We start from the raw sequence: 23,307 nt of genomic DNA, 5'->3' as shown, positions 1-23,307 counted from the left end.
CAAGAGAAGATAACTCTGCAATACGCAAAGACGGAATAGCTATTGTTGACTGAAGGTCAATGTAATCTAACAACAAGATTTTCTTTATAATAATGTAACATATATCGAATCATTTTTCGAAAAAGTCAGTACCTCTACAATTCTAACCTACCTTAACACTGTTGTTCTGTTCACAAAGATACAACTAAATCATAGCCATTTTAACATATGTACAATTTATTCATGTTGACGTTAGTGTATAACCTTTTCGTTCATTTGATGTTTCCGTTAACATGCTTTGTCTACTTTTATTAGCCCTAATGACCTCTTCTGTGTTGATGGGCCGTTCAAAATCTAGTAATAATAATTATAATAACTATTATTATTGGTATTGTTACATATTGACATTCATTACGCAGTACACGGGTTATTCAGTTTTAATCAAACCCTATTCAGAATCGCAAGACACAACTCCAGAGATTACACCGTTGGATATGAAACAAAAATGAAATATTCACATTGGCAATGTCAGAATATGAGAAAACCCTTACCAACTACATGCTCATTCAATACCTCTAAGGACCCCTGTCCCTCTGCACAGTATATTAATGATTGTATAGAACTGTAACAGAACACATGCAAGGTACATGGTCCTCTGTCGATTAAAGAGATAGTACATTGTATATCAATCTAAGGGTTCGAATCTCTGTTTAGCCTCGCTGATTTTTTTCTCAGAACACTGTTGTTATTATAGTTTGTGTATTTCCTCTTAATAAGTTTCGTTTGAATTCTGCAAAGTAGGTATTTCTTGCAGAAATCATTTATCAAAGTTATAACCATGCCGGAAAACCGTTTCCGATGCGTGATTTAGGTTTTTTGACAACGGGGATCATATAAGTCAGTGAGGTTTCACTTGAGTAAAGGGATGTAACTCCCGGAGAATAGGTTATCATAGACGATTTAACATTAAAACGAATCTAACTTATGCTTATTATCATTTGTAGTGTATCACCTGACGCTGTACATAGTAACCTCGGCCTTACACAGCTGGACAGTAACATAACCACTGGTCAAGGTGTTGGAGTGGAAATAATACTTACCTTTACACTTGTCTACACAATAATCGCCACCACGGACTCAAACCGCGTGGACTTCGGTAGCGTATCTGTGAAGATAGGCCTTACTGTAGCAACTCTCCATCTGTCAGGGGCAAGTATATTGGTTTCAGGAAAGATAGTAAGCTCGAAATGTTGCAACCTGCAATCTGACAGAGGCAATTATGCCGGTTCTAGAACACGGGCTAATAGTTCAAATATAGCGACTCGTCTTTTGCAAGGGGTTTGAATGGCCCTGTTTCTAGGACATACATGTTAGGTGTGATGTACTGTTTTAAATACATTGTTTGTCGATAGAAAACATTGAATAATATATGTCATCTGTTTATTGCTGACTTTTATTTCATCAACAACACGCCTTTTTATTTAAATTGACAATATTGCATGCTAAACATTTTCGGCTCATATAAATAAGGATGCAGAAACATAACTTTAATCTAAGAAAGGCTTTGGAATTGAAACCAATGTCAAACAAAGCCTTACAATACGTTGTCTGTGATTAAATGTTTCAAAGTGTGAATCAACTATAGACTATATTTTTTAAATTAAAGAGTGTTTAATAAGATGTTTGGTTCGGGGTTCAACAGCCTTCTTACATATAAGCTTATATGAACATAAGTGCCCAGGAAAACACCGTGAAAATAAAAAATGTAGCAGAAAATAAATAGAGGTTTGAAGGTTTGAAATTCTGTCTTCGTGTATTGCAGAGTTATCTTATCTTGTGAGCAGGTATTGATTGTTACGTCAATGGTTTGCGTGAGAAAATTACGTCGTTTTCTCAAAAATTGATAACGTTACTCTCACAAACCAATGACGTAACAATCAATACCTGCTCACAAGAGAAGATAACTCTGCAATACGCAAAGACGGAATACAGTTGGCCGATCAATCAGAAGAAATCACAAATTTGCCCCTCGCCCTGTAAGTAAACCAAATACAATCTTGCAATGTGGAACATGTTCATTCTTTCACCAAACCTCCACTTACATGCTTGATATTTTGAATACTTATATTTTATTTCAGATTCACTTTACAGGAGCCAGTATGAATCCATCTAGATCGTTAGGGAGTGCCATTGCTTCTAACAACTTCACTGATCAGTGGGTAAGTTTCATTTTCACCACGGAAGAGGCAACACAGACATACTATTTGTTAAATACAATATCGTTGTTGGTGGAATATTTGCGATTGTCTTTTTATCCAGTACATTTTGTGACAACTAACAAAACAATGTCGATGTGATTCTTACATACCTTCAACAAGGAAAACAGCATTCTTTGTTATGAATCATCTTTAATTTGTCATGCGTATCGCAATTATATCATAAATTATGTTCCGCTCTACAGAATAACAATAAATTGCGTCGGCTATGCATTAGTGTATGTTGGTAGAATTACGGTAAGGTTATAATGAAACATGGTCGAGTCGAGGTTTTCTTGACGAATACGAATACTATGGTGACACTTCCGTAAATACAGTAATGAATTGTTTCAGGTGTACTGGGTAGGGCCACTTATCGGCGGATCGTTGGCGGCCCTGACATACAAATTTCTCTTCAATCCCTACAAGGGCGCCATAACGATGGAGGAAGCAGTCCAAAGACTGGGTAAAGACATTTTCTAGCCAATGGAGAATTTCAATGTTTCATTGTGGCTAATAATGGTCAATTCTACTTTTCACTTTTTGTCCAACGACTCTTTATTGTTTCGAAGACCCGCTATTCAGGGGGTCAAAACCCAAAAAAACTACGTCAATTGTTTGCGAGTTTTCTTAATCTTTCATAGGATCAAGGTCTTGCAATTTGGATAGGGATAGCCTTAAATATATCAAAAGGTGACCCTGTGCCATCGCATAATACCACAGGCACTTTGTAACTGTTTAACAAGAGTACCGCGGGGCGGAACAATATACGCTCGTCGAATGCCATATAGTGTTATATACTTTCTTACATTGAAATAAGATCTGCATCATTCTTAGAGTGGTTAGCTGACATGCTATAAACAAGAGGCACAGAGGGCCTGTATCGCCCCCTGGATATCTAAGCAATAATGGTAAAATATTCTCAAAATGAGATCCAAGGGAATATGCCAGACTCCAAGGCATATCCTTGTAGAATATATGTATTACAGACCCTGAATCGTTTTTCTTTACCAAAAGGACGTTGCGTTTCCGTTGCATTTGCGTTTCCGTTTCCGTTGAGTTTCCGTTGCGTTTCCGTTGCGTTTCGTTTGCGTTTCGTTTGCGTTGACCGTTCGTTGTGCGTTTTAACTTTAGCGATGAATGTGCGTTGACCATGCGTTTTGCTGGTTATGTAAGAAAACAATCGATGTGCAGGTAATTTAAGAATATGTGAGAGCTTAAATGTTTTTATATGAAAAAAATAGTTATATGTATAATAAAGTTTGCAAATTAAAAACAAAATGAATATACAAATAAAATAGATAAATATGTGAAATAATCGGTCGGAAGTTTAGCAATGATTTTTGTTTATATTCAAATATTTGGGCTGCGTCGTGTGCTGATTGATGGATGCATGTCTATACACGTACCTTAATTGGCCAGTAAAATTTTAAGTAGAAAATAATTAGTTATTGGTATATTTTAAATATTTAATTTCCATATTTACATCATTCTGTTCATATGAATATATGAATCAAATTACACTTAATCTACAAATATTTCCATCACTGTTGGGCTGATGGTTTCGTAATGACACCAGGGTAGTCTGGATTGAAGATATTTAATTAGTGCGTCTAAACGTTGAATTAAATTATGTAGGTCCTGTGCTCGACACGCAATATGTATCGGGGGTGCTGCCTGCGAGGTTCGAGAGGAACAAGGCCCCTGCCAACATTGACAATAAATTGACTTTGATTACGCCGTTGAAAATCATTGAGATTCGGTATTTCTTTAAGCTGAATTAAGAAGACACATTATTATTAATTTTAAATATTAATAAAATGGCGATGAGTATTCAAATAAGTATTTAAAATATTGAAAAGACTAATAAAGAACGTGATTATTGTTAAATCACGAATTGCAAAAACCGCCACAAATGAAAGAATATCAATAAATAATTAAATTGAATAAATAAAACAAATTAATTAATTAAATAATAATAAAAAAAAAATATTGAAATAAATTAAATGAACATAATAACTTAATTTATAGCGAAAGTTCAGCCATAGTCAGACCGTCCAAATAGCGATAACGGGACGTTTGGAGAACGAAATATTTTCCGACACTGTGACAGATCTTATTTTTGTTTCACGACCTGGACACGCGACGGTGTGACGTCGAAACGATATATATTGAGCGTCTGTAGCAATTTTGCCTGAAACTAGCGATCAAATCTTTAAGTATCATCTTCTTTTAATATTGCCTTAATAACCCCCTTTTCTGAATAACCTCACAAAGTCACCAACATTTGTCAAATGTTGACAGCAGACGACGTAAACAAAACAGATTGTGGCAATGATCTGAGAGTGGAATAACACAGCGTATTGTGGTAGAAGAGGGTATAGATGATGTAGGAGGGTATATGTGGTATAGGAAGTAAAGTTGACGTAGGGCGGTATATGAAGTATAGTGATGGAGGAGGGGATAGCTGGGGTAAGAGGGTATAGATGATTTAGGAGGGTATATGTGGTTCAGGAAGTAAAGGTGACGTGGGACGGTATATGAAGTATAGTGATGTAGGAGGGTATAGCTGGTGTAAGAGGGTATAGATGATGTAGGAGGGTATATGTGGTACAGGAAGTAAAGGTGACGTAGGACGGTATATGAAGTATAGTGATGTAGGAGGGTATAGCTGGTGTAAGAGTGTATAGATGATGTAGGAGGGTATATGTGGTACAGGAAGTAAAGGTGGCGTAGGACGGTATATGAAGTATAGTGATGTAGGAGGGCATAGCTGGCGTAACAGGGTATAGATGATGTAGGAGGGTATATGTGGTATAGGAAATAAAGGTGACGTAGGACGGTATATGAAGTATAGTTGGTGTAGGAGGGTATAGTTGGTGTAAGAGGGATTATAGGATATAGGAGGGTACATGTGGTATAGGAAGTAAAGGCGATGTAGGAGGATATAGTTATTTAATGTGATGAAGGAGGATATAGGTGGTTATAGGAAGTATATGTGATGTAGGAGGGTATATGTGGTATAGAAAGTAAAGGTGATGTAGAGGTGTTATGGTGGTATAGTAGGGAAAGTTGATGTAGGAGGGTATAGGTTGCATTGAAAGAATACGGGTGATGTAAGAGGGTATAGGACGTGTAAGAGGGTTTAGATAATGTAGGATGGTATAGGTGGTGTAGGACGTATAGGTGATGTAGGAGGGTATAGGTGGAATAGGAAGTAAATGTGATGTAGGAGGGCAAAGGGGGTATATGAAGTAAAGATGATGTAGGAGGACAAAGAGTGTATATGACGTACAGGTGATGTAGGGGGGTATAGGTGGAATAGGAAGTAAATGTGATGTTGGAGGGCAAAGGGGGTATAGGATGTAAAGATGATGCAGGAGGGCAAAGAAGGTATAGGACGTATATGTGGTGATGTAGGAGGATATAGGTGGTGTAGGACGTATAGGTGACATATGAGGGTATAGGTGGCGTAGGACGTATAGGTGATGTAGGAGGGTATAGGTGGTAAAGGACGTATAGGTGATGTAGGAGGGTATAGGTGGTGTAGGACGTATAGGTGATATATGAGGTTATAGGTGGCGTAGGACGTATAGGTGATGTAGGAGGGGATAGGTGGTGTAGGACGTATAGGTGATGTAGGAGGGTAAAGGTGGTATAGGACGTATAGTTGATGTAGGTGGGTATAAGTGGTATAGGACGTATAGGTGATGTAGGAGGGTATAGGTGGTATAGGACGTATAGGTTATGTAGGAGGGTATAGGTGGTATAGGACGTTGAGGTGATATAGGAGGGTATAGGTGGTGTAGGACGTATAGGTGATATATGAGGTTATAGGTGGCGTAGGACGTATAGGTGATGTAGGGGGGTATATGTGGTAAAGGACGTATAGGTGATGTAGGAGGGTATAGGTGGTATAGGACGTATATGTGATGTATGAGGGTATTGGTGGTGTAGGACGTATAGGTGATGTAGGAGGGTGTAGGTGGTGTAGGACGTATAGGTGATGTAGGGGGGTATATGTGGTAAAGGACGTATAGGTGATGTAGGAGGGTATAGGTGGTGTAGGACGTATATGTGATATAGGAGGGTATAGATGGTATAGGACGTATAGGTGATGTAGGAGGGTATAAGTGTTATAGGACGTATAGGTGATGTAGGAGTGTATAGGTGGTATAGGACGTATAGGTGATGTAGGAGGGTATAGGTGGTGTAGGACGTATAGGTGATGTAGGAGGGTGTAGGTGGTATATGTTTGCAAGTATATGTCATGTAAATGTATTCAAGGATCAATCAAATATCGTTTTCTGTGTCTTACTGCCAATACTAATTCATGCAGCTTCAACTGCCTATATAGTGAGGTGTATGTTTATATATTTTCTTAAAATTTAACATTTCTTTGTAAACGTATCTGGATTTAACAAACCAACACAAACTTTCCCCAATACCAATGGATTAGTCTCTGCTATCAAACGCTATTTAAGAAACAATGATTTCTTGATACAAAGACCTTTCCAGCCTATTTTTTCCAAACCACAGCCATAATAACCACATTAAGAGGAAAATATTTGACAATTATCAAATAAGATCTTATTCTCGTCACTTAAAGTTAAAACTTCCTATTGATGCAACAAGAGTGTATTTTTATGTGGATGATAAATTTGAGAAGATGAAAGTCAAAGTGAGATTCACCAGATATGTTTTAAAACTCTTTAAACATCGAACCATATAGATGTCATTCATAGATATCATTCAGACCTCTTGCAAACTACAGCCATGACAACCACATTAAGAAGAAAATAGTTGACAATTACCATATTAGATCTTATTATCGTTCCATTGATGCAACAAGAGTGTATTTTTATTCATGATCAATTTGAGAACTTGAAAGACTTTTTTACTTTCAAAACATCCATATAGATTTAAGTTTATGTACGTCTCTGATTTGAATGATTACACGAATAGGTATACTAATTCTACAAAATATTTGAATGTGTATGACAAATTTGAACAAGAGCTACATACAGTACGCGTCAGGTGATTTGGTACTCAGTCGCTCGCTGAGCGAGACATTTTAATCCCTGTCATACTTGTTCCTTTTATTGTCCTGTTCAGATAAAATGCTCAGACGACCTGACGTCTTGCTCACCAAACTTTGCGGTTGTCATTTTTTAAAAGTGACTCATGTCCCTTTGGCGTAAGGACTACAACACAGAAGAGATCACTTCCAAAAGCTACCCCGGCCATCCCCTTTTAAAATCCTTTAACCAGACACATATATACTATACTATAGTGTTTGTACTGAGTATATATAGAGGTTACACAACGAGTGGTTGTTGAACATGGTATTTATTTCACTCGAGTCAGTTAATTTTCAAGAGTTACAAAAGACACGAGCTTTAGCGAGTGTCCTTCTGTGACTTTTGAAAATTTACTAACGAGAGTAAATAAATACCATACTCAACAACCACGAGTCGTGTGATCTGGCTCTACCACAATCTCATGATCAGTCGGAAATAGCATACACGCATGTGTTTGTTGACATGGCTGGCGAAGTAATTTGGCCCATATGTAAAAAGTCACTCATTGATATTCAAAAATGACAAATTTAATAATTGTCAAAATAAATGTTTCGGCAACAACTTTTTGAAAACATATAATAGATGAACGAATTTAGATATTGAGAGTAGCAGCTGTATCACATTAATTTATATAAATTAACCACGGACTATATTCGCGTAAGCATATCGTACGAGGTCTTCCTCCCTCCAAGTGATGAAGACGAACTTATCGCTGTCAATGTCCAAAACCAAAGGCCTACGATTCTTCGTGACGGTTCTAAGGTTGACGTTTTATAGTGAAAGTTCAACCATAGTCAGACCGTCCAAATAGCGATAAGGGACGTTGGGAGAACGAAATATTTTCCGACACTGTGACAGATCTTGTTTTTGGTTTCACGACCTGGACACGCGACGGTGTGAATTCGAAACGATATCGAGCATCTATAGCAATTTTGCCTGAAACTAGCGATCAAATCTTTAAGTATCATCATCTACGTATACGTTTCTGGTCTGACGTGGTGACAAAAAACAGTAAATAATACACTTTTTGTTATCAAATTGATATTTAGAAAAAGTTGATGAACACCTATATACAACACAAAACAATTGATTAAAAAAGCAATTGATCTAAATTGATCAAATTAACGTAGGCACATCCAGAGTATATAATATATACGCCTCCGGCGCACCGCACCACTTTCTTTACAATATGTAGATATACGATTGGAATTGACAAAAAAATGCACCGGTACAATAATAAATACTCAAAATGAGCAGCAACCCGTGGTTTTTTTTTCCACTCCCAGTCGTAAAACTTAAAACGTTTTTATTCTGTATGCAATCCAAGGAATTAAGCACACACCACTTCGAAGAATATTGCAGAGGGAGAACCTGTCCGTTCAAGTCTCACAAAGATTAGTAATTTATCAATGAACCACATGATCAGATATATAGCATGGTCCAGCGTTAATTGCCTCGTTTCTTACTTTCATCTGTCGAATGATGCAGTTGTACTGATTTGCATATAATGTGACTCTGTGACAGCACTTACGCATTTCATTTATTCATATTTTTTCTTGAAATTAATCATTATACCAGAGACGTCAATATTTATACGTCTCTACGTTAATTTGACTCTTTTTCCACGTTATCTCACCTGAGGACAATGTTGTTGAATTGAAAATTTTAAGACACATAATCTACACCAATCTACACACTAACTTCAGGACCCCCTTGCCCATCTGCTGACATCCCTTTGATGTCATACCTGTACACAGGTATATAGGTGTATATTGGGCCTCCTGCCTTCGGCACAGGTGTTAAGTGTTATTTACCTGTACACAAATTTCATACCCAAGTATGCTAAGGAAGTGGATCGAGATGATTTTCATAATTTAACCAAGATTGTTAAATTAAAACTTGTGTATGCTACATGTATAGGGAGAAACAAAACAAAATAAATCTCATAATTCAATGATATTTTCGAAATAAAAAAAATATCTGGAATTAGATTATAGAAGTCCGTGTATCTAGTTTGGCATCGCAAATACAGGTATTGTATTGTATCGATCAAATGTTTGAAATGTCGACCTAACATACGGAAGACACAATGTCGTCGATTTGCCATTGAACGGTGATACTAAAAATCTTGACATTTAAAAACAGCAGACACCAACGTTGAAGTTATTTTGTAAACATTTTCACTGATATACTTCCGTATTTTTGGACCGTAGAGGTACCACAGTATATAACTTTTTTTCAATATAAATATTCCGGCACAGAAACTGGTCACGAAGTTGTTCTGTTCAATGACGACATGATTGGATACGTTCTCACTGCAGAGCAGAAACATATAAAGAATACACGTCTCTGTGTAGAGTAAAGAAAATGATTGCAAACTGACTTTCAAGCTAAAATTAAGAAATATCTTCCATCGATAACATTAAGACTATTTCTCTTTAATTTTCCTTAAACTCGTTCATTTGAAATAAAATATCACCAGTGCTCAGGTCGGGACATGCAATGCTGCCAGTCTATGTTATCCTATTCAGAGTCGTCAGTTTGGTTTCAATTAAACTCACTGTCTGGAAATTCTTGCAAATTTTATATAGCTGGACACCATACACATAATGTAAACTTCAGCATAACCTGATTCCTCTAAACTAAAACAAATGTTAATTACGATTATGCCAATTAGGAGAAGAAGGACAGGTGAAAATCGTACAATTAACACGTGACAGAGCCAAATTGTGGAGTAAATTGATAAATTGTGGAATTAGAGGATTTAAAAAAAAAAAAATATTTTGCTTGTATGAAAATGTAAAATCATGCGTGAAATTTAACGGCCAGCTGAGCGACCAATTCCCAAACAAATCCGGTCTCTTACAAGGGGAAACTTTGTCACCTGTACTCTTTTTCTTGTATGTAAATGATTTTGAAACTAATTTTATTAATGATAATTGTCCCAGTATTGATTTGCAAATTACTACTCTTTTCCTATTAATGAATGCTGATGATATGGTTTTGTTTGCAAATACTCCAGAAGGTTTGCGGAGGTAAATGCTGAAAAAAAAAAATGTTTTTAGAAACGGGGGAAATATAAGAAATAATGAATTCTGGATATATAATAACCATACTGTAGAAACAGGTAATAACCTTGTGGTCTTTACCTTCCAAATAACAATAGCCGCAGGAAACAGGGGTGACCACACGTTTAAACAATAATAAAGGTAAGGCCAGGTAAAAGCAAAGACCAGATGATAGTTGGGATTAATTCACTATTGTTTAGGGTAGTGAACTCAGTGTTTTTTGTACAATATACTTTTCAAGACGGTCAAGAGAAAGCAATAAAAAAACTTTGCTTCAAGACTGTTTTAGGAGGGAATTACATAAGTAATTCAGATTTCAGATTATGTTTTCATCACTCAGACAAATGAAAATGACTAACTTGAGGTACAACCCGGAATTAGATTATCTAAGTCCGTGGGTACAGCAATGAATATGATTAAGCGTAACAGGGTGCATAGAATGTATACATGTATGTTGTGTTGTAAGATGTATAAATAAGATACCTACAACTTACGCTCCGGCTTCAATATCATTCATATAAATACTGATTATAATTATCAAATAATACCACTAAAGAGAATATCGTAAGAATTATACTTGTTTGAGATATAAGTAGAGAAGAACGATTTTAAGAAAAAACAATAATTCCAGCATTTCAGTTAGATTTGTAAGATAATACAGGAATAATACTCTATGCAAACAGATCACTTCACTTGTTTTATAAATATGATGATATTCATATCCAGCATTTTCCAAACACAAGTTTCATATTTCATCTCCTTTTGAACATTTGCTATCGCCTCGTTTAAATAAAAACAAACAATTACACGTACGTTATTTAGTTTGGGTTGTTAATTATTTTTCGACAAATTGATTATATATTTTTTCAGAATTTGAGACAAAAATAAATAAACTACCCACTAGACGTATCCATATGTATTGTTAATGTCGAAGTACCATTGTTCAAGACTTTTCCCGTAACTTCACCTTTGAAACAGAGAAATTAAAAAAAAACAAAAAAAAAACTACCAACATAAATATACTTTTAATGTTATGAATTCATAAAAAAGGAATGTGTTTCGGCGTCGCGTAGATTGACTGATTAGATGTTAAATGTAATGTACTGTTGAGTTCCAAACGGATGCCATTAGAAGTGTTATTCCATTTCAAAACGAATTATCAATATTCACAAAAATCATCATTCTAAATTAAGTACATGCATCTCCCGCTGTGCAAACTACAGGTCAGAGTTAAGGTCAGAGACCGACACGCCCCCGTGAGCAAGTACATCTAAATAAAATACAATTATTGGTCTACTATGAACGGCGTTTTAGGAGCGTGTTTAATTAAACTGTTTGTGTGCGTTTGCGTTGATTTTCCGTTGCGTTTCCGTTGCGTTTGCGTTGCGTTTGCGTTTAAACAGAAAAGAAAAACGGTCAGAGTCTGTAGATTTTTCATGCCCAGCAATTTTATGTATTGTTATGGGGTGGGGATCTCAACTGTTTCCAAGCTGTGACTCAGAAATTAGGTCCCTAGGGTTGTGGCCGGACCCCAGGATCAATTATAATATCATGACTGCATTTGTCTCTTTTTGCCCAACATTTTTATATATAGTTTTGGGGTGGGGATCTCAACCGTTCAAAGTTATGACCCAGGCTTTAAGTCTGCAAGGGTTGGGCAGACCCTGGGGTCAATTCTAATATCATGGCTGCATTCGTCTCTTTATGCCCAACAATTGTATATATAGTTTTGGGCTGGGGTTCTTATCCATTTCGAAGTTATGACCAAGGCCGACCTGGAAGCATATATGCATTCATCTCTTTATACTCAGCAATTGTATATAGTTATAGGGTGGGGATCTCAACTGTTTCCAAGCTATGACTAAGAAACTAGGTCCCAAGGGGTTCGGTCAGACCCCAGGGTCTATTCTAATATCATGACTGCATTCCTCTCTTTATGCCCAGCATTTGTATATATAGTTTTGGAGTGGGGATCTCAACAGTTTTAAAGTTATGGCCCAGGGACTATGTATCCAAGGATGGGGACAGACCCTATGGCCATCCTGGAAGCAAATGTGCATTCTTCTCTTCATGCTTAGCAATTGTATATATGGTTATATGGTGGGAATCTCAACCATTTCCAAGTAATACACTTTTGTTGGCCCCATCCCTTAGCCCGGGGGTCAGCCCAACCATTTGTATAATTTTGAATCACTGCCTCCCATGAATGCTTCTGACCAAATATGATTGATATCCATTTAATAGTTCTACAGAAGAAGTGGTGTATAGCTAATCTAGCAAAATTGCCCCCTTTTGGCACCGCCCTTAGCCCCCTGGGGGTCAACCCCACCATTTGTACAATGTTTAATCTCCACGAACCTAGGGATGCTTCAAGTCAAATGTGGTTAAATTCCGATTAAAGAAATTGTTTACGGACGGACGACGGACGCCACGGTATTGCATAAGCTCACCTTGGTCCTTAGGCCCGGTGAGCTAAAAATGTAGGAGAAAATTTCCGGACAAAAAATCAAATACTGAAATAAACAAAGGGCAATCACTTTTGCACAAAAACGTCACATCAAAATTCTTTTACGGGAAACACAACAACTTCATATCATGATGATAATGTATACCAAGTTTCAAAGAGATCCGTTGAAAAATGTAGGAGGAGATTGCCGGACAAAAATCAAATACTGAAATAAATATAGGGCAATAACCTTTTGGAAAATTGTTGAATCAAAATACTTTTTTTAGGAAACACAACATCATATCATGATAATTTAGCCTACTATGTTTCAAAGAAATCCGTCAAAAAATGTTGAATCAAAATTCATTTAAGGGAGACACAGCTTCGTATCATGATTATAATGTATACCAAGTTTCAAAGAGATCGGTCGAAAAATGTAGGTGGAGATTGCCGGACAAACAAAAGTTTACGCCGGACGGCCGGATGGATAGACAAATCCATACCATAATACTCCCGTCAAATTTGACGGGCGTATAAAAACAGTCTGAACAAAACTATTCAAGTTTACTTGTAGTTATTCAATACTTCAAAGAGATAGTGTCCAAGTTAATACCACGTGGAATAAGACGTGTTTTAAGTTTGTAGCACAGATGGGGTTATGAAGATTAACTTTTCCAGGTTAAAGGCCATACCTTTCTATACCGTCAAATGTCTCTGATATCATGTAGCGTTTTATGTCGTGTAGATATGCTGAGTACTGCTGGACTCCTTCCGTATCATTGTTCGATGAAAACATATTTACAAATAAAGTCGATAACACACTGAATCATACCAAGAAATCAATTTGAAATACAAGCCAATTAACATTCAATATTCCCACATGTCTAAGCCTAATTTTAAACAAATATTTATAATATGAGTAAGTTTTAAACCGAAACGTACAAAAAGCATAACCATAATGATCGATATAGAGGATGGTTACGGCTAAAATGTTCAAATATTCCTTTTTTGTCATTGTAAACCCTTTTTTGTTATACACTGTAAATCTTTTCTCTTGTTCCACAGCGGATGACGGCAGCATGGTTTGCATTCCACGGGATTATTTCAAGGGCGATACACAACGGAAGGGTGGCGATCAAGTGGAGAAGTTGTCTATGAACCTCTAATGAGATGATACATAGGATATTGACCACAATCGTGTGAATATTTAAGCATGCATATCTAACGTGTACTGGGATACGGTTATTCATTATCCTATTGAACCTTGAAAGCTTGGATTCTACAGCCTAAACATTGTTTGTGTTTTATATATTGCGGTTCAACAACGATTTTTTCCCATGTTTTTTTTCTCATGGCAGTTTTTTGTTTATTTTTGTTTTATTTTAACATGAAAGCAAGCTTCAGGACGTTTGTATTTTAAAATTGAAAAACTAAATAACGAGACAGGTAAACAATATAAACAATGGTCGAGATAGTATTTTTTTTTCTATCCAAATATTTTAAGTGTCGACTAATTGAAGTTGTGTTCAAACGACTGAACAGGTGCCGTTGGAATTTTTCCACATACTTTTCAAATGAACGCCATATCATTCCGTCTTTGCGTATTGCAGAGTTATCTTCTCTTGTGAGCAGGGATTGATTGTTACGCCATTGGTGTGTGAGAGTAACGTCATCAATATTTGAGAAAACGACGTAATTTTCTAACACAAACCAATGACGTAACAATCATTAATACCTGCTCCCAAGAGAAGATAACTCTGCAATACGCAAAGACGGAATTAACCAGTGGGATTGATTTGATAAGACACATGTTCATACTCATCCTGTTAAATGACACTACGTCGTAATGACAATTGTTTTTAAATATCATTCAGCTTGTTTGTTGCTATTCATAGCAATGTGAGGCAAATGTCCCAGTGCCAGCCAAAATCAGCTGTTACACTGTACTCATGCATTCGTAAAAATCTAACCCGATAATGTTCATAATAAAACCTTTCATGCAAACCTTGCTTAAACCAAGTGGTTGGCAATCCGTCTTCAGCAGTGCGTGTTTCTACATTACACACTATACCTGTGTAAAATGTGATCAATGTGTTCCTGTTTGTTTAAATCAATCCGTCTTCAGCAGTGCGTGAATCTACATTACACAGTATACCTGTGTAAAATGTGATCAATGTGTTCCTGTTTGTTTTAATCAATCCGTCTTCAGCAGTGCGTGTTTCTACATTACACAGTATATCTGTGTAAAATGGGATCAATGTGTTCCTGTTTGTTTAAAACATTCAGCCTTAGATGCGTGTTTTCGATGCTGTCATTGTTGTGCCATTAAATAATTGATATAATCTTTAATAAAAAAAAACAGTCGAGAGATTTGTTGGGAATGACATTTCACAATAAGTAGGTCCTCATTTATTCAGAGAAACATATTTCTGTTGCATGTAGCACTAGTTGAATTTGCACCGTGACATAATTTTGTAATAGGTGCTACATCACTTGTCTACAGCTTGATTGTATGAGACTCTTTGAATCTGCCTCTAAAGGACGCATTGTTTTAACACTTCGCGCAATCATTTAAGACATGTTTTCAAAAACAATCCTAGATACACATGACGTACGGACATGATACCTTTTTTGTGTGTGATGAACCTCTCATAGCTTTTTAATGGCGGGAAATAACTTACATTTGTTATTACAATATAAATCCATGTACTAACATTTTTTCATTAATCAAATGCTACATTTTATTATATATTTTGTGGTTTCTATGTAATTTAATTATAAAACTTCTATTTATACCCGAAGGCGGTATTTGGAATGGTTTTATTACAACATTAATCACTAACTGTGACTTTAACTGTTTGAATTAGTTGTAAGTGTTAGTGTTCACTAAGCGATTACCCTATATTGGCTATTTTGTAGATAAAGATTGATGTACAAATATATATCAATTAAGTTTATTATTGAAAAAGGAAGCATAGTGAAGGCAATGCATACTTTTTGTGAATATTTTCATGTAGACTTCTTAACTGAGCATTGCTGTTAGCTGACAATACATTTCCACATATCAATACATTCTTATTTTACGCTTCGTCCGCACAGAATAACTAAATGTAAGGTAGTACAAAAGTGCCTCTATCAAATGAAATAGGTAGAGCACGAATCGATCTAAATAATTCGAAATAAATGATTGAAGAAAAACCTTCAGCAGTAATTCATTCGCCGACATAGATCACTCTATGCCTTTTCAATACCTGTATTTATTCGAGTGATCACCCTTCTAACATAGGATTGCTGGACAAAAAATGTAAAACATAGATGATATTGTACATTTTCTTTTCCAAACATTTCTTTTCTATTTTATTATTTTTGTGTAGATATATCGATTATAATGTAAAATCATTTTACGTTTTCGTATATGTAATTGTCAAAATGCAATGTCATTGAAGTTTGAATAACTATATCACATGTGTATATGTGTATCAGACCTAATACAAGGTCTCGTTGTATCTAACTGTATGTAATATGTAGTAAAATGATGTCAGTGATGAAATATGTATATTGAAAACAAGCATTCCGAAAATACGTTTATTTTTTCAATTGGCTTAGTATCTCGGTTTGCTCTGCATAAATTTCAGTGCCATAACTTATTATTATGGTCAAGCCTTGCTAATCTTGTGTTTAAATGAGAACACGTTATCCAATTCTAATTGGGAAAATAGGTGGCTTAACTATTAATATGATCATTGTTATGATATGTATAAAGAGGAAAAACAGCCATAATTTTATGTAGTATGTGAATATTAGCAATAAACTATGTTAATAAGAGTGTTAAAGTGCTCTAGTGCGATCGTGTCGAAGTTAAACGTTTCTTATTTTTCTTATCTTTAATTTAAAAACCAAGAAATAACATTAAGTTCACATGGTGTATATAAACTAGAGCATCTGTTTTTCTCCCGGTTTGATGTCAGCAATACGTCTTTGAAATACGTTTACTTATCTAAACAACTATATACTTGTTAGATAAGAGGTAAAACTGGCTGTTAAGCATAAATGATGTCGGTCCATTAAAATGGAAGATGTTTCTTTTTGTCGATACCAAGATTTAGTTTGTTGATTTTTCTGTTTTTAAACTTATATAGTAGGAGGAAATCTGAAATTTTAACTTAGGTTGTATATTTCTTTGAACGGTTTATTTGTGCGGGGTTCAACGACCTTGCAGCAGCTAGGGTCATCTGAAAATGGGTGCCTAGGGACACATCTTCGTAACGCACGAGAACGAAAGTGTAAAAAGGTATTATATGTATCTCAAACATTGTTTTATGCTATCGTAAGAGGCAACCGATATTGATCTAATGTACCCAGTTGGAATATAAATCTTATCTTTAATCACTTTCATATTCTTTGATTTCGGGACTGTCTCTCGAGGCATTAGTTTCCATATGAACGTAGACGTTGTTAATCTTACTGCGTTCTTTACGAAACATTGACACAGAAGAGCTTAGGACCAATTAAAGGTAGATAAAATACGCAAATGAAAATGACATCAAACAAACACAAAGATAAAAAGACAAATGTCAACTTGAAAATTAGCGTGGTAATGGTAAGTTATATATCTTTTTGAACAGACTAACAGTTTTCAAGTAGGTTAGAATGGTTGTGATATTTACTGTATGGAAAAGAGATTTGAGAATTATTGTTTTACTATAAAAACAATCTCAAGTTGTTGTTTAAGGTTGCAAAAGTTCTTCAACGACGTTTAACCGCAAAAAAAAAAAAAGGATCAATGTTTTGTACATTTTGATCTAACGTAAATACTCATACATGAATGGCATAAAAATTGTATCAATTATTCTGTTCATTATCGAATTTCTAATGAGTTTATTTCAAATCGGTGCATTTTATAATGAAATAGTTTACCTGAGTGTAAATGGTTGGTCAAAATCTTAACTTTAAAGTTGATTTTCACTTTTTAAAAGTTAGCTGGTGTAATTTAAGGATGGCCCATGCTAAGAGTTTTCTGGAATAGTGGCATTCGAGACATTGACATTTTGCTATTATAATCTATGAATGTAATAGATACTGTAAAAATGAAAATGTTCGCGTGTGGAAATGTTCGCGTTGCCAATGGTTCCATATAAGAAATGTTTATATTATAATATTCTTGAAGGTGCCGGTGATACATGTATCATATCGATTATATTTGTCCGACACTATATTCTGAGAGAAAGTAAAAGAAGAGTATTTCATCAAAATATTAAAAGCTAGTATCAATATGTCACAGTAAAAGTTTGCCAATATTGTAAATATTGTGATGTCACGTTACATCTGTAGTGTGATGACATGCAATTTTGACGTTATGACGTTGTCCTATTAAAAAAAACATGAAAAGTCCTATGAAGAGTGACAGCTGCTAGTTCATTTGATCTACATAATTTATTAACAAACGTCTGTGTGTGGATATTTTCACTATAATGTACTCCTAGTGAAAAAACGCAAAGATTTCCACTTTTATAGTATTATAGCGCAATTCAATAATGTTAATTGGTGGATAAAATCGACTCAGTGCCTCGAAGTTTATCATTGCCTCTATTGAATAATACGAAACGTGTATTGCCAAACTTAAGTTATATTGAATTTATTGTTTTTCTATTAAATGTGTTTTTTATCCCTCGAACAGTAACAAAACGCCTATGTTTGTTTTGATGACTTGATTCAATGATGTTAACTTATTAGACAGATTTTTATTCGTGTTTTCAAAATAGTTCTGTGATATCTATATATAGATATATTAGTGAATACGTTAAAAAAAACTTGTATTTCAAGGTGGAACACAGCCACATCAGACATCTTTCGATGTATCGCCATTATATACTGCTATTCCCTAAGACAGTCCAAATCTCCTCATTGCATCATTATTCCTAACGGAATTTAAGGATCAATTCTAACGGCTAAGATGTATTTGCTTTTGTAAGTAAAATGGCGTTTTAATGGTATGTAAAACAGTTACGATTATACTTAATGAAACTGTATATTATTTTAAGTGGGATGTATATACAATTGTTAATCTGGAAATTATGTAAAGGACATATATGTTCTGTTATGTATCGTTGAATGTTACAATCTATTATTATGTTATTGTTTAAATACCTTTTAGTAATATATCGTTTTGTTGATATAAGTGTGGTAACATTCAATGGCAAGTTTTTAAATAAATAATAAATATAAATAGTAAGTAAGTATTAATGGGTACTTTTTCTTCATGTTTGAGCTTTGTTTTAATTGTGGTTTGACACATTTGCAACCAATATTTTGAATAAAGAAACCACTTAGCAGGTGTCTGTTGCCGCGGGGATAATGGTTAATGATGGTAAGTGAATATGACAGTTTTAGATGTTAAGTTCAGGAGTTTGTTTGATAATGAACACATTGACAAAGTGTAAAAACATTGATTTGGAATACATTATATGACCTGACCAGGTTCAATAAGAATTGAGTAACTTTCTGTCTACCCTGTTATAACCTTTAGGTTGTTTCCTTGTGCCTTATTTGACAAAACCTCAGTTTTGCTTGAGTCTGAGTGTGTTGGTATAATTGGCCTGGATCTGATTCCGACTTTATATCACTTCCTCTCGGAAATGCCATACTGAAAACACGTTAAGCACGCAACAACAACTGCCGTTTTTAAGGACTTTGGTCCAGTATGGGGACATAACCCATTGTCTACACCACTTGGGCGAACGTTCAACATCAGGACCAAACGTGAGGTATCGCCAAGACAGCTGCTTAGAAACAAAGAGGTTTTAGGAAGTAGACAGAAATTATTTCAAATGTAGCAAAGGATGCAGCAGATTTGTTTTGGTCGCTTAAGTTACCAAGCCGACGACAAAAACCAATTCTCCAATTCTGCAGGGGGTTCCCATATAAGATGTTGTAGGTAACAGCTGGTTTATTCTTTTCTCAATCCCCGACCTGCATAGGTGTGTATAAGATTTGAATTCAACAAGAGACATAATGATATAAAATATTTATTCAGGAAAATACCGTTACATACTAAAGCAATGTAAGGGGGGCAAAGTAAATATTTTTATTTATCAAAATATGTGAAGATACAGTTTGAAATGATTGTGTAATGTGTTTAGTCATATATCTATCAAGTTTAACTAAAATATAGCTGGTAATTCCTTATAGGATTGGATAGTTTGATCTACAATGAGAAATACACGTAACACACACATATGTATTGAACATTTAAGATGTAAAAGATACAGAATGCCAAAGTAATGAGTTACACTGCATCATACAGCTGTCTTTGTAATATATGACTCATTTGTGATGCTTATGGCCCAATGTTGAAATCCAAATAGGTCTAGTCTTGACACAGCAGGATGTGCGTAACATATATGAATAAGAACAAGTAAAGTTCATATATTGAGAACCACTACTCAAATGAGATTACTGTGGCCATCGCGGTTACAGTAAACTTCAGAAACGAGTATTCCAACAGCAGTCTACCACGTTATATTTCATATGGACAACTAGATTGATATATACTATATCAACTGGACACACGAATTATATACCAATTGTTTGATAATAAATTGTAATGTATATTTCAACATCATATATTCCGTCTTTTCGTAGAGTTATCTGCTCTTGTGATTAGGTATTGATTGTTACGTCATTTGTTTGTGAGAGTAACGTCATCAATTTTTGAGAAAACGACGTAATTTTCTCACACAAACTAATAGCTTAACAATCAATACCTGCTCACAAGAGAAGTAAACTCTGCAATACGCAAAGACGGAATATATGCCAACATGTTAATTTCCAACGAAAGATACAAAGACATACGAGAGCAAAACGTTTAACATATTCTGTTCTGCTTCTTTAATAACTGTACAATCACAGATGATCATACTTATTGGAATAGAAAATATTTATAAAACCACATTGAATGTAAATCATGTTGATAAGTGTAAACATTACAATTTTTGACATATCAGATTTCCTCTTGCCGACAAGTCGGATACCATGCCGCGCTTTGATCTATAAGAAGACACGGAAGTGGCCGTTGTACTTTCCTTTGAGGAAGATGATTTCCGAAAGGTATCCGAGGAACTCGAAAGAGATCTTCGCCTGTCTCGTTCCCGTTTCCACTTGCAAAATATTCTCTTAAACGTGCGTCTAAATCGACTGCTGAAATAGGAATACAGTAAAAAATTGACAGAAGAATTAAATTCAACCAACAAGTTACACACATTTCCAGCGATTCGTAAGCTGTCACCATGCGAGTTGATATCATTGGCTGATATGTAGGCTTTGTACAGTAACAGGATTGCCCACGGAAGCTGGCAGAGAAGGAATATGATAACGACAGATATAAGCATTGTAGTCACTTTTTGTTGTTCTGTCGCTTGTCTCGTTGTTTCTCCGATGACGGTTGAATTCGACAATGTACGTCGGGTCTTGTTAGCCTTCCAAACAGACCATATTAATATGCTGTTGAACACTGCTAGCAACACAAGAGGGAAAAAGTTGAAAAATGCCACGTACCACCAGAAATATCCGATTTGATAACTGGATGTGCTGCCAAACCTTGTCGTCTGACATTTAAGTATGGTTGATTTCTCTTTACCTATATGAATGAATTCCACGATCTCTAGTTCAAAGAATTCAGGAAATGTGTTGATAAGTGATATAATAAATACACTGATAACAGCCAGTTTTGCTTTTCCAATGGTACACCACGCCTTCCCTTTCATTGGGTGACACACTCCTATGTATCTCTCCAATGTGAAGGCCACTGTAAGCCACACAGCAGTATTACCAAACAGATCGGAAAACACCCGTCCAAACGGAACGATGTAAAAGACAAATGTAAACTGATTTTTGTTTTCACAGTTGAAAAACGACAATAAAAACATAAAAATAAGATACATTGAATCACAGATTGCTAGGGCCATGAGATACACATTCGTCGAACTTTTCATCTTTGGACTCCTAAGAACGACTATATTGAAAATATTTCCCAGTACACCACATGTCACCAAAATTGGTGCTAATATATGCTGAGCAATAAACCTAGTCATCCGAAGTGACGCTGACGTGACAGGCATGCTATGTTCAGTTAAAAAACTGTCGTTTGCAGAATCCAGAAACGACGTCACATGCATGTTAAAAGTTTGAATTAATGAATCTACAGTACTTCCGGTGAAAATGGTTTCCTCCATCCTGGTTACATATGTTTCAGATTCGGTATTACCGATGTCAAATGTCACAGAACAGTCATTGGTTCTGAAATGAAAAAGAACAAAATTAATCACGAAATCCTTTGCTGCGGAACTACAAGGCTGAACATAATGTATAGGATTGGACGAAATTTTGCATTAAATCCGTTGAGATTGATATCCTGATGTGCTCAATGGAAAACTTTAAATGGAAAATCAACGGTCCTGATCGAACAACTGCTCTCATGTCAAGTGCAAAATTTTAATTGCCTTTAGTGACAGTTAAAGAAAAACAATTCCCAATATGATCAACAACTGATTTATTTTTTGTGTGAAATATAAGTCCACTGCGTACAAATTGAAACAGACAACCACGAAACGTAATTGCCACAACCAATATGGAAGTCGCTTGTTTGTTTGGTTTAGTTAGTAATTTGATTATTAACGGCCCATCAACACAAAAGGTCATTAAGGAAAATAAAAAATAAATTTCAAATGTAAAAGTTCATCAATCGAACGGAAAGACGAAAGAAAAAAGAAGAGAAAGTGGCAAAGGTTAGTTATAATTTTCTGAATAAACCAACAGTTTTAAGTAAATTAGAACTGTAGATAGATTGACTGTTTCACAATGAGATTTGAGATCTGTTATATCATTATAGAAAGGTCTCTGGAGGCTGAAGGTCAATGGTATCTAATAACAAGTATACTGTATATGGTTAGTGACATGCTATGCATTGAGGCTGTTTTTTTCCTGTTCAAGAAATAAGAATGGGTTTTGTACATTTTACTTCCTCGCAACAGTCAGGGGGTCACATTGTTAAGTCGCCAATACTTTAAATCACCCACAGATAATTTCGTTTGTGTTGTAGGGACCAGTTTCAAAATTACTATCTATTTAAGGATGTTCTGTTACATGTTTTAAAGCATTTGTGTGTGATGGTATGCTTTCATGGAAGCTGAAAGTGGTTAGGATAGTTAACTGAACGTTACAATGTAATTTGTAATTAAATTCATCACACACATCGGCAGTACTATGCCGATTTATTTAAAAGTGAGATTGTATTCGGACGTAGCATCCAAAATCCAGATACTTCGACATTTTGTTACCGAATGATTCGTTTAGGCAACTTGTAGCTCTATTGTTTAAACCGCTGTTTGGAAAGAAAAACCAGGCAAATATTGCAACAAGTAAATATAAAACAATTTGGTATTTTGGATACTGACAAGCATGTAGTACTGATAATTAGTGAT

The 23,307-nt window shown here is 35.4% G+C and overlaps 2 protein-coding genes across 3 annotated transcripts in view; one reads left to right on the top strand and one right to left on the bottom strand.

Annotated features, from left to right (window-relative positions):
- LOC110457331 (aquaporin-1-like) overlaps positions 1-14,180 on the top strand; it is an 85,748-nt gene extending 71,568 nt beyond the window's left edge. For both annotated transcript variants that reach the window (XM_021508552.1, XM_021508553.1), the window contains 4 exons: positions 984-1,188; positions 2,118-2,198; positions 2,589-2,700; positions 13,895-14,180. In XM_021508552.1, the coding sequence (XP_021364227.1) occupies positions 984-1,188; positions 2,118-2,198; positions 2,589-2,700; positions 13,895-13,995 (499 nt within the window). In that variant the 3' untranslated portion in view covers positions 13,996-14,180. The remainder of the gene's footprint in view (positions 1-983; positions 1,189-2,117; positions 2,199-2,588; positions 2,701-13,894) is intronic.
- A 6,631-nt stretch (positions 14,181-20,811) lies between these two features.
- On the bottom strand, positions 20,812-21,921 carry LOC110457348 (FMRFamide receptor-like). The gene has a single exon (XM_021508577.1). It carries the CDS (start codon positions 21,916-21,918, stop codon positions 20,812-20,814), a length of 1,107 nt encoding a protein of 368 aa, XP_021364252.1. The 5' UTR covers positions 21,919-21,921.
- Positions 21,922-23,307: the final 1,386 nt, after the last annotated feature.

This window comes from Mizuhopecten yessoensis, unplaced genomic scaffold (genome assembly GCF_002113885.1).
Source record: "Mizuhopecten yessoensis strain PY_sf001 unplaced genomic scaffold, ASM211388v2 scaffold9109, whole genome shotgun sequence".
NCBI classification, from domain to species: Eukaryota; Metazoa; Mollusca; class Bivalvia; order Pectinida; family Pectinidae; genus Mizuhopecten; species Mizuhopecten yessoensis.
The sequence above is the reverse complement of the archived record's forward strand: the minus strand, read 5'-3'. Positions and strand labels throughout refer to the sequence as shown.

Coding starts and splice junctions, on each gene's coding strand:
- LOC110457348 (XM_021508577.1), bottom strand. CDS start 21,918: ATGACTAGGTTTATTGCTCAGCATATATTAGCACCAATTTTGGTGACA.